We start from the raw sequence: 12,760 nt of genomic DNA on the forward strand, positions 1-12,760 counted from the left end.
TATTAACAAAATGTAAAATAGATTAATATAATTTTTTAAAACAATTTTTCTATAATTTTTTTAAAAAATATACCATTTATTAATTTAAAAAACATGTACGCAAAAAATAAGAGGATAGATAAGTTATCTTAGAGCGGGTGACGAACGCGTCCTCTCTTCACGAATCTGTTCAGTGAAGTGCACTGGTACTTTTTTAGATCTCTTGTCAGTTGTCAGACAGCCCTTAACTCTCCGTATGCTTATATTTATAAATTTAAATTTTAGAATTTATTTTTATTTATTTTTTTAAAATATTTTATATAGTTAAGAACATGTATATAAAAATTTTATCTATAAATTATTTTTAATCGTTAATAAAAAGTTTTTCTTATGCTTAATTTCGTCTGCATTCAAGTAATCTGTGTCATATTTCAAGGAATAAAAATACGGTATGTATTATGTGCCCAAATGTTGCCCAAGCAATCGGTACTGTATTCGCATAAACACAAGAGCTACGTGTACCTTTGGAATATGCTGCAGTTGTCCCACTCCTATTAATCGAATCCATATTCCAGGTCGACGTCAGAATTCCACCCTCACTCCTCACAGAAGCAAATTAGCACTTCTCTGTCGTAATCAGTTGAGTCTTGCAGGCTGCATAGCATTGTACTTTTACGATGTAACAACACCGCTGATGTAATTCTTGTGATTGTTAAATGATCTGATGCCTTATTAGCAGTATTCGCAACCATTATTGTTTGCAAGAAAAAAAAAAGTAGTTGTACCTTATATTATAGAACCTTATATTATAGAACAGAAGGAGCAGTACTTACGCAGTCTTTGAAACCCCATTACCTAGTGTAACTTCTTTGACTTCGATGCCCGATTCACCTCCAGGCTGCAGAAAAACCCAGATGTGCTATACCATGGCCCAAGCAAACTTGTCATGCAATCAGCTTGCAAGAATGCCTCTGAATTTCAAGGTTGAACTGCCACTGAAATCATCTGGGAAGCAGGAAATGAGGTGAGGCATGAGCATGCCATCTTTGTGTTCTCAGTTGACAGTCACATAGCAAAATAACATTTACTGTTGAAGCTTCAATGAACAACGGCGCTTCTTTTCCTGCCGTTGGGCTGTTCAGATGATCGTTTCATATGCAGACCCATCTCACCCAGCATGGATAGCATCACATCATTCCGTGGAGCCAAACCGCTGCCTTCAGTAATAAGACCTCCCCTTGATCCTATTAGGCTCAACCCTACATCCTTCTCCACCCCCTTCTCCTCCATCATCTTCCTTACTTTCTCAACGTCATCCCATCTCCCTTCTGATGCATAAATGTTTGATAGAAGGACATATGGACCAACCTCTGTCGGCCTCATCTCGATCATCTTCTTTCCCACAAACTCTCCAAGTTGGGTGTTGTTCTGAGTTTGAGAGGTTGACATTAGGATGCCCCATAATGCTGGTGACACCTTACCTTGCAAATTCTCAATGAGTTTCTCCGATTGTTCAAGCAGTCCAGCACGACCAAGAAGGTCCATCATACATCCAAAATGCTCAGACTTTGGCTCCATACTGTAGAACCTGACCATCCTGTCAAAACACCACCAGCCTTCAAGCACCAAACCACCATGAGCACATGAGCTCAATACACAGATGAAAGTTGTCTCATTTGGCCTAGGCCCATCTCTCTCCATCTCCAAAAACAACTCAAAAGCCTTTTCACTCTGCCCATGCAAGCCATACCCAATGATCATCGAGTTCCATGAAGGGACACTCTTTTCATTCATTGAATTGAAGATTTCCCTTGCAGTTTCCATCACCCCACACTTAGCATACATCGTCAACAATGTTGTAAGCAATAGAACATCTGGCACAAGCCTATCCCACCTCTCACGAACCAAACCATGCACCCATGTCCCCTTCTCAAGATCGCCTAGGTTTGCACAAGCTGTCAGAACGCTCACAAATGTCTTCTCATTTGGTACTGCGTTTCCTTCTGCCATCATCACATCAAACATCCCCAAACACTCACGCCAATCCCTCAGCTTTGCATACAACGCAAGAATAACATTCCACGACACAATGCTCCTCTTTGGCATGCCATCGAACACCAACCTTGCCGTCTCTACTTCCCCAGCCTGGGCATATCCATCCAGCATTGAGTTCCACGACACAACATCCCTCTCTGGCATCGCATCAAAGATCTTCCTGGCGTTCTTCATATCCCCGTGCCGAGCGTACCCAGAGAGCATCGAGTTCCATGTAACCACATCTCTCTGCTCCATTTCATCGAACAGATTCCTCGCACTGGCCATGTCGCCCTCAGCCACATAACCAGCCACCATGGAGTTATACGAGAAAACATCCCGCTCCGGCATTTCGTCGAACAGACGGCGGGCAGCGGGGAGGAGGCCAAGTCGGAGGAACGCGCAGAGGAGCGTGTTCCAAGTAACGGTGTCCGGGCGGGGGATGTCGGACAAGAGGCGGCGAGCGGACGCCGGGGAGCCGACGGAGAGGTAGAGCGAGAGGAGGGAGTTGGCGATGCGAAGGTCGGACGGGAGGTGGCCGGAGGAGACGGCGGCGGCGTGGAGCGCGGAGGCGGTGGGGAGGGAGCGTGCGTGGTTCTTGGAGGAGACGAGGAGGACAAGCGTGAGGTGGTCTCGGGGCAGGAGGCGGAGGAGCGCGGGGAGGAGGCGGGCGGGAGCGTGGGGGAGGAGGGAGTTGAGGAGGCGGGACGAGAGGGCGCGGTGGGAGGAGGAGAGGCCGGAGGTGACGACGAGGGCCAGGGACTGGAGCAGGATGCGCCACGGCGAGTTCGCGCCAGCGGCGAGGCGAAGGCGCGGCAGCAGGTCGGCGTTCGCCGGCGGCGAGCAGTGGCGCGGGGCTGTTGCGGAGGGAGGCATACGGGAAGGAATGTTCGGTTTCAAGGGCCGTTTTTGCTAAAATTTAAATTTTCGAGCTTAAATTAGCTGGATTTTGGCTTTGATTTTTGAATTGTATATGAAAAATTTACAACCATCACCCCCTTTGACATTTGGAAAAGTCATTTCACATCAACTTTCGAGCTACAGGCCTATGGCTTATAAACCGTGAAAAATGAACAAGATAATTAAAAATAATGTTGGATACAATTTTTACTATTACATAAATGATTATTAGAGGTTTAAAATATAACATTGGAAAAATAAATTAGGATAAATAATCAAAATTAACTTAAAATTAAGTTTTAAAATTTAAATTCCATGCTCATGGGCGCATGAGAGATTTAGCTTTGGGCCTTCGGCATCGACTCAATAAATCGTTGACCACTTTGCGTGGATTAGAAAATCTATAAATTTGGTACTGTCTTCGTTTCGTAACGTACGAATTGAAAGCTAAGCAGTGGTAATTAAGACCCCCGGAGAATATAGGGATGTCTCCTACGTTACCCATAATATGTAGAAGTATCGACGTAATTTCATAGAGTCATTCAATCTGAATGCTACATGAAGAACATAAGCAAACGAAACGTAAGATGTTTGATTTTTTTGTTACAATATTTAACTATTCATCTTATTCAAAAATTTAGTACAAATATAAAAAATGACAAGTCGTGCTAGTTTCTTTTGATAATAAAATAAGTCATAAGAAAAAAAGTGATATTTTCACGATTCATCGTATACGACAGAAACAGCACCTCAATAAAACTCTATTGACTTATCTCACTAAAATTTTATTAAAGGTGTATACTATTCTTCGTTCCCCTAAAATCCTATTGAACTTGTACCCGCTAAATTCTACTGCTAGAAGTGTATCATATCCATGTCCTCGCTAAAACTAAATCTATTGAACTTGGTCCACTAAAATCCTACTACCCCACATCTGTTTTACCGTGTAAGATTTTTTAGCATTACCAAAATTCTATTACCCCAAATCTATACTTTCTTTTCCACACACACACATATATATACACACACCTACAAACACACTATCTATACTACTCTAAAAGAAGATAATGATGGGACAGTGAATCTGTTATCCACGAACTATATTATATATTGTGTTACTAACTACTTCTTTATGTATATAAAATATTTTAAAATATTCCTATATGCTGATTCTATTTTTCATCTCCAAAATACAAGTTCCAAACAATACTAACATATATATAATTTATATTTCTCCGAAACAAATAACATATGTATAATTTATATTTCTCCGAAACAAATAACATATGTAGCGCATGTATTTGGCTAGCCAACCAAAGAGAGTACACGACATTTCCAGTACTGCCAATTGAAAGTGTACCCGATGTCCATAATGTGTAATATTCTCAGTGCTGCCAAAAAAAAGAAACCAGTTGAAAAATCATTAAGTCGTCTGTTCATTACTTAAGAGCTTCTTTTTCGTGGAAATAGCCTACGAACATATTTATCAACAAAAAATTAATGATCTAAAAGATACGGCTAGAAAATAAACTTCAATGAAAACCCTAAAATCAACTCTGAACTTAAAATTAAAATTAAAATTGTGGCTTATAAACGGAAGCAGTTTATAAGCATAAGATGGGTTTACCGTAAGAAATTTCAGCAGAAACCAGAGCAACGCAAATGACCCAACTGATGCTATGGCGCCATATATACATAGCATCACCGTTGAAGAATGAAGACACATACACTAAAAAGGAAAAATGTTGTTTATATTATTAACTTTTAAAGTGGCATAATTCTCAGGGGCAAACGTACATATTGCTTTGCTCGCCTCAACCCATACCTGAGTATTATGATGGTTGGCAACAAAATATTGTACAGCTCATGCTATTATAATGTAATGGATAAAGTAGACGGAAATACTTAATATAAATACTTTTAAACTGCTCTAAACAGCCGGTCAACCAAAGCTCTCGGAAATACGATTCCCATGAATTTTACATTTTGCAGCTGTTAGCTCCTAGAGTCGCCTCCGCCCCACCGCCAGGATATGAGTATTAGCTTCTACTGATAAAATCTGAGAGAAGCAACAAAGAAAGGCTGGTACGGAAGCCGCTACGTGATGATCACCAGCCAGTCATCACTCATTCGTGTTGCTCATATATTTGCATGTAAGCTTCTGAAAGGGCTACCATCTGAGGAAGAGTCTCGGTGACATGGAGATCTTGCATTTCATACCTGAAATAAGGACGGAAAATGATTTACAAGGCTCTATCAAGTACAGGCACAAAATACATACCCATGCTAGGAATAAGCTGAGGAGCATACCAAGCCTCTTCTGATTTCCGCTGTACAAATACTCTGTAGCATCCCTCGCCTGGCTTGCCATCATGGACAATGTTGGCGATGAGATCATACTTTGAGCGCAGCTTCTCATTATCTTTTGGCTTAGGTAATGGGATGTAATCTTTCAATTCCAAGTTCTTCACAGGAAAATTCACTGTAAAATAAATATGGAAACATCTTAGAAATGAGTATCCAGTGGATTGCAGAGGTTAATTAAATTAAAAAAACATGAGTTTTACCTAGAGTAGGATTTTTCTCCACAAAAAAGTTATTTTTGGTAAACCGTCGCATGTGAAGGATCAGATACTTTGGAAGTCTGATGACTCGATATCTCATCCGAGCAATGGATGGCCGCACTACCTCTGTAACTGTTTCACCATCAAACTTCTTCAATATATTAAACAGTGGTACCTGAACATCAAAACAAGCTTTTGAGTATTAAGTTCCAAATCAAGTTACTGAGATAAAACATAAAAGCTATTTAAAAATGGTGAATAACAATTCACTGAATGTGGTTCCACGCCACAAAGTAAATGGACTGTCAAAGTCTTAACATACAGACACATGCAAATATTCTGCAGGCATGGCAACACACCATGCAAATACACAAAATGGATAAAGAAAATATACTTTTAAGATAAAAAACTATCACTATAGCCATAATGCAACTATCTTCATCTTCATCATAAATAACAACATAAGCCCAAAAAGAAGATATATAGAGAAAAAATGGGGTCAGGTTCGAAGTTCTAAGCAGAAGATTTAATATAACAGAAAGGTGGTTTCAAATATACGTTGCAGTAACAGAAATCTTGAAAAGGCCATCCAGAATAATTCTTGCAATTCTTACTGCAGAGTTAAGCCTTGCGGCTAGCAATGTTCTAAGAAAACTGTAATAGTCATGTAGCTGGTTCTCACATTATCATCAAAAGAACATCAGCAAGCCTTATTATACTAGTATCATACACTTGTACATGCCAAAACGTGTATTACGAAATTTACCAAAATACTAAAATATATATTGGGAGAAAACAAACCTGTGGAATGATATTTTTCTCCATGGCATCTTTGAAAAGAGGTGGAGGTGGTAGGTCAAGGCCGAGCATCAAGAATGGAACCCTAGATGTTTCAGTGACAATATCTGAACTTGCATCACCATTCTGTTCATCGCTGTCCTCTTTCTTTTCCACTATATGCTTCTTGTGAAATTCCTTAACAACTTCAAGTTCTCCCTGTGAAAAACAATGTTGTAACATAAGTTACACTTGCACACAACTTTATTAATCAAACAGTTAGTGTTCGTATAGACAAAAACTATACCTGAAAGCAATCATGTATGATGCTTCTGTTTCTCCTCCTACTTTTTAGTTTTGAGTGCATTGTGTTTAAGAGCCATGACATAAATTCCACTGGATCAGACTGAACACCAATCTGGAACCTTTTATCACTGGCCTTCATAACTGCTTGCAGGAACTCGTGTGGACTAACCTGCACAAAAGGCAACATGTTAACTACATTTGAGGAGGCAAAGGAACAGCAAAAATCTGCAGGCATGCTGCTATCTCACTAATAAACCAACCTGGCCCTTGAAGTTCCTCGCATGCCAGATTTTGCGAGTTAGTTCTCCAAATCGATGAACCAATGGTGATTTGCTGTTCCGATAATTTTCAGGGATGAGAAAGAAATTTCTTAAAGGAGTGATTCTCATTAGCGACTGTATTGTGACATTCACAAAATCTGTCTCCTTGATGTTGTTTAGACCAACCTGCAATTTAAGCACAGAAAGGTGATTACTGCCATTAAATAATAATAGTCAAGCCAGGAAGTATTGCAAATTCCCTTCTATATTCAGATACAACAGGAAATCTACAGCGTTTTTAAGTTGTGACATGGTAACATCATCTAACACCACTCTGAAATAATAATCTAATGTAGAATTATACAACCTAGCTCAAAATGTTCATGACCAACTGACCAAGTAGCAGGCTGCTTTCGTTCAAGTCCACAGAATTTGTAGGCTTTCGCTGTCATTGTGATGTTTTTTTCCCAGAAGGTACTTCTTAATTTTTTGTTATTTCTCAGGATATACCAACTAAACAAAACCCCTGTTTTAGAGGTGGGAAGCAATTTGTTGCTAGAACTGGAAACAGTATCCTTAATTAACAGACTTACACAGTACTGCAACATCAAACAGGTTAGGGCTGCGTTCCGGGGGGGGGGGGGTTAGTTCTCTCGTTTTCTGCGCGCACGCTTTCCAAACTGCTAAACGGTGTATTTTTTGCAAAAAAATTCTATAGGAAAGTTGTTTTAAAAAATCATATTAATCTATTTTACATTTTTTTAATAATTAATAACTAATTAATCATGTACTAATCTATTACTACCTTTTCCGAGCCGGATAACTAACCCACCCTCTCACCCCAAACAAATGCGGCCTAGGTCCTTAGGAAAAGAATCATTTGCTATATTTTAAGAAATATTGTATTAGTTTCACACATATACATACCATTCCAGGCAGATAATTGGAGCCATCAAGAGCTCTAGACCACTGCTTGTTCCTATCAAGAGTTTGAACCTGCTCTGTTGTGAACCTGCCAAAGCACAACAATCAGAAAATTGCATAGCTCTGAGGAGCTCACTACTAAAGTAAGCATGGTTAACAAAGTAAATGGATTTAGGACCAATAGAAAAGCACCTTGGATTGAGAACATGTCGGATATCTTCCAACGATGGATCATTTATCTCATATCCATCAGGAAGACAGTATGCTTTCTCAGTTTGAAGGTTAATAAACACATGGTGGCCAGCTTCAAGGCTGTGGGTATATGCATGAGATTTCAAGCCTCTTCCTTGGTAATACTTTCCACAAACCAAACATGCATACACGTTCAGGTTTGATAAGGATATTGAGCAGAACTTCTCAAAATCAAAATCAAGGACCTACAATGCAGGGAAATATATATTCAGGAATCAATAAACATGTTAAGTAACACATCAATGATACATCCTATCACAGATTCTGCCAGAAGAGTGTAGAATGTATATAGAATATAGCATGGACTTGGTCCCATAGATTTAAATTGCACAGACAATCATATCACACTGGTCAACAGGATAGATTTAAAGATCCTACAAGAACCATCAGTTTGATCTATTTCGGGGGGAAAAAAGGCCATCCACAGCCCACAAGAGACAGTTTAGTTCAAAGCATTTATGTGCCAGCCAGTGAGATCTAGGAAATACACAAGTTGGGTGGATAAGATTTGAAGGGTCAAGCGTAAAATTCTTTTTTAAAAAAAAAATGCAGCAAACATGATAGGCTTTCTGATATTTCCTAAGGGACTGTCTCAGTTAAGAAGCAGCCCATACTCCACAGGAAATGGACAAGTATTCAACACAATACAACCATAAATCCAATGAATGGAACACTAGGGAAGAAAGAACTAAACATAACTATTTGAGAAATATATTCAGTTATGTTCGTATAGTATTGGACACAATAGATTACCGGTAGAACAGTGTTCTAGAACAAAAAAAAAGGATTACCAAGACAGACATATAACAAAAACATTATGTATACAACAAAAATGAAATCAATTGGAATTTACTATGAGGGTATTAAAACATAAGGAACCTTAAGCTTCCTTTTTTCCATTCTATCACAATACCAGCAATGGTAATCAAACTACTATAGGTGCAGGTAGTGGATCCCGGGTAATTTGGAAATTGTGAACAGAATGAGAGCTGTCCTAGATCAATCTTATACGCATCAAACACAAAATGTCTAAAAATTGGCACCGAATGCTAGAAGCCATACCTGGCGATTCACGGTGTCGAGGTAAGGGCAGTCCCGCCGCAACTCCACCTGCCTCGGCCTCCTCTCCGGACCCCTCCTCACGTCATCCTCGTCGTCGTCGTCGTCCACCTCCTCCACCACCACCTCTTCCTCTTCATCTTCATCTTCATCTTCATCGTGTCGGCCATTCGCGCGGGCCCTCCCGGCAGCCGCCTCGTCCTCCTCCTCGTCCTCGTAGCCGGCGAGCCCCAGCAGCGACGCGCCCTCCGACCCCTCCTCCCCCGCGCGCGGGCGCTTCTCGGCGGCCTCCCCGTCGCCGTCGACGACCCCCTCCTCCTCCTCCTCCTCGCGGCCGCGCTTCCGCGTCAGGGACGAGAGATCCTCCGCGGCCATCGTCGTCGCCCGAAACCCTAGCGCCTGCGGGTGGTGGCGTGGCGGGAAAGCCGGCAATGACGGCGAGAGGGGGGAGGTGGGGCGCAGCGACGAAGCGCGGAGCTGCGCCTGCGCCGCGAGATTCTAGGGTTCGGGGAGGGAGAGGCGGGGAGGATGGATCGCCGTGTGGGCGGAGGCGGAGTTTGGGCGGTTGGGCCGTGGGAGAAGCGTACTGTCAGAGCGCGCTCATAGTCTCGTCTTCGTGGGTTTCGTCGGGCCCTCGGGCCTAGCTCACGGCACCCGCCGCCTCGCCCTCGTGGATTTTTGAATTTGTATTTTACTTTTTTATATTTATAAAAGTATAATTTTGTTTTCGAACTTTGAAAACTACTAATTTCGTTTCATATCGTATGACTTTCTAGCCCTAGCTAAAATCATCAATTGAATTGATGAATGCATATAATTTATATATGTCAAGATTCATTAGAATCCATATGAATCTAGACAAGAGCAGAAAATTTTACATTGTGAAATGGAGGGAGTAATAAACTATGCTCCCGAGTCCCGACACCTCTAGAAAGTATTTTTGATAATAATCTAGGATATTTTTATGCCAGAATGTATAAATGCAAATTTATTGTATAATTCACCCTATAGCATTAGATCGCTCGTATGAAGTAGGATAAAGTCAAACTTTACATTAAAATTATAGAGTTCGGCCAGATATATGGGGTCATCTTTCGCATTTTAACAAAAAAGACAAATGGTATATTTGCAAACAAAAAAGTTACGTGGTGATCTAAAAGCCAACGATAAAAAATAAACTACAATGAAAAAACCTCAAAATCAACTCCAGTTTTAAGTTAAAAAATCAAATTTAGCTTATAAGCATAAGCAAAAGCCAAAAATAAGGGTGTGTACAGCTTTATTGCTGACAACTTTTTCATTTAATGTCATTTTTATGTCCAAATATTTATTACAAAATCTCATATATTTACACATAATATCATATATAGGTTTGAAATGATCTTTGATCTATATAAAAACTATCGGCATCATCTTTTGGCTTATATTAAGCATTAGTGGAACAGTATATTAATGATTAGAAAATAATTTATGGTCTAGACTTTTGTACAAGTGTTTCTAGTGATCCAAAAGCGAATGCTAAAAAATAAACTAGGATGAAAAAACTACAAACTCAACTTTAGATTTAAGTTTTAAAATTTAAATTTTAGCTTATAAACATAAATATGAGAAAAAAATAAGGTTGTATATAAAAATTCATGTCCATGATGAGATCTATAACTTTCTAGATGATTACTTATTCACTTAAAAATATTTAGAGCATCAAATAGGAATAACTAGTTTCGTACCGGTAAAATTATTCTTCCAAAAATACTTGTATTTACATATATGCCCTACAAAATTAGTCGTATGTATTTGACACACTGGATTACTATATATATGTAAAGTTTACCAATAATAAAGTTATACTACCTCCGTTTCATAATATAAAATGTTTGACTTTTTTTATAACGTTTAATCATTCGTCTTTTTCAAAAATTTAATACAAATATAAAAAATGATAGGTCATGCTTAAAGTTATTTTGATAATACAGTAAGTCACAAGTAAAACAAATAATATTTTTATAATTTTTTAAATAAGACAAATATTACATTATGAAACGGAGGGAAACAAGAGAAAAGTTTCTGTGGGATACAATTTTTATAGCGTGCTCGTCTCCATCGGAGGTGAACATAGATACGTATTTGTGATTATATCTATGAGATTTTCTTGCGAGCATTAGGACATCTAAACGATATTATAAATGAAAACATTGTCAACTAGAAGGTTGTAGACTTGTCGATTATGTAACAGAATAAGAAACATATGACTATTATCCCACATACTTTGATAAATAAAAAAATAAACAGTGTTTATATGTTTTTAATAAAAAATAATTGATTTAGAAGTTGGTGAAAAGTGTTATAAAGATGTCGTACATGATAATTTTTTATTAAAAGTTAGAAATAGATATCATGCTATTAAATAATTTATGTATCTACGTATAAGCGGATGGTTGTGTCGATGTGATCCAAAATAGTTACCTAAATATTAACTTATGATTAATCACTAACAGTAATATCAAATAAATATCTGATACATACGAATAAGTGTGTTGGTTACATGGAACTGCGTGTTGGTAATATTTTGATAGGTAAGATAATTGAATCCTTTGATCTGTCAGTGTCGAAACAATACAGGCAATAGCAAAATTGTTCCCGAGACTCCAACCAAAAGTGACGAAGCAACCTGTGTTCCTTAGAGTAATAATGGATTAAAAATACAGCAGTGAAAACTTTTCAGTCAATTTCACTTTGCTAAACACTATGTGGTACTCCCTCCATTTCATAATGATGTTTGATTTTTTTACAATATTTAATTATTTGTCTTATTTAAAAAATTATGAAAGCATCATTTATTTTGTTTGTGACTTACTTTATTATTAAAAGAACTTTAATACGACTTGTTATTTTTTATATTTGTACTAAATTTTTGAATAAGACGAATAGTCAAACGTTACAACTAAGAAAATCAAACATCTTACATTATGAAACGAGAGTAGTATAATTTTTCGACTGAAGAAATTTATGTGATAAATTTTTTATATGTATTGTGTTGTAAGAAGAAAACACAATGATATTTTATTTTAACCTCAGATAAATTTTAAGTGCTGAATTATATATTATTTGAGAGTTGCACACTTATTTTTGTTCACTTCATATGACCCACAAAATTATACAATTATAATATGCATTATTTGTTGGTTATTTAACATAAACTTTAACCAAATGTATTTTTAGTATAACATAAACTTTAACATATTTACACAAAACTTATATATTATCATTTATTTTTTGTGTTTAGATTTATTGCCAAATGTATTTTCATTATAATATAAACTTTAACATATTTACACAAATTTTAAATAGGGCAAGTGATAAAACCATGTCACAGAAGGTTAACAACATCATCAATTAATATACGGAGAGTAGCACTAAAATATTACTACGGAGAAAATCAACATAAGATCGGGCCCATCTGTCATTAACATATTAATTCAGTTCGTGGCCCACATGTTAGTCAATCCAACATCCCAACTCCAGTACGAAGACACACCTGGCAATAGGGCTAATTTTTTCTACATAAAATTTATGGCTAGGGTCAAAAATAGGGCGAAGAAAAATTTTATAGGTTTTTAAGCTAAAAAATACTAACCCCGTTTCATAATATAAGATGTTTGATTTTTTTTGTCGTAATGTTTGACCATTCGTCTTATTCAAAAATTC

General features: G+C 38.0%; 2 protein-coding genes across 2 annotated transcripts; both read right to left on the minus strand.

Moving 5' to 3' along the window:
- Positions 1-444: 444 nt before the first annotated feature.
- Positions 445-2,889, minus strand: LOC102722422 (pentatricopeptide repeat-containing protein At4g02750-like). The gene is made up of 2 exons (XM_006661146.3): positions 813-2,889; positions 445-633 (listed from the first exon to the last, which is right to left on the minus strand). Exon 1 carries the CDS (start codon positions 2,887-2,889, stop codon positions 1,078-1,080), a length of 1,812 nt encoding a protein of 603 aa, XP_006661209.2. The 3' UTR covers positions 445-633; positions 813-1,077.
- A 1,761-nt stretch (positions 2,890-4,650) lies between these two features.
- Positions 4,651-9,603, minus strand: LOC102710149 (U4/U6.U5 tri-snRNP-associated protein 2-like). Its single transcript, XM_006660551.3, has 9 exons — positions 9,059-9,603; positions 7,937-8,181; positions 7,748-7,832; positions 6,821-7,006; positions 6,562-6,729; positions 6,279-6,473; positions 5,481-5,652; positions 5,224-5,395; positions 4,651-5,133 (listed from the first exon to the last, which is right to left on the minus strand). The coding sequence occupies exons 1-9, from the start codon at positions 9,428-9,430 to the stop codon at positions 5,040-5,042; spliced, it is 1,689 nt and encodes a 562-aa protein (XP_006660614.1). The 5' UTR covers positions 9,431-9,603; the 3' UTR covers positions 4,651-5,039.
- Positions 9,604-12,760: the final 3,157 nt, after the last annotated feature.

The sequence above is a fragment of the Oryza brachyantha genome, chromosome 9 (genome assembly GCF_000231095.2).
Source record: "Oryza brachyantha chromosome 9, ObraRS2, whole genome shotgun sequence".
Classification (NCBI taxonomy): Eukaryota; Viridiplantae; Streptophyta; class Magnoliopsida; order Poales; family Poaceae; genus Oryza; species Oryza brachyantha.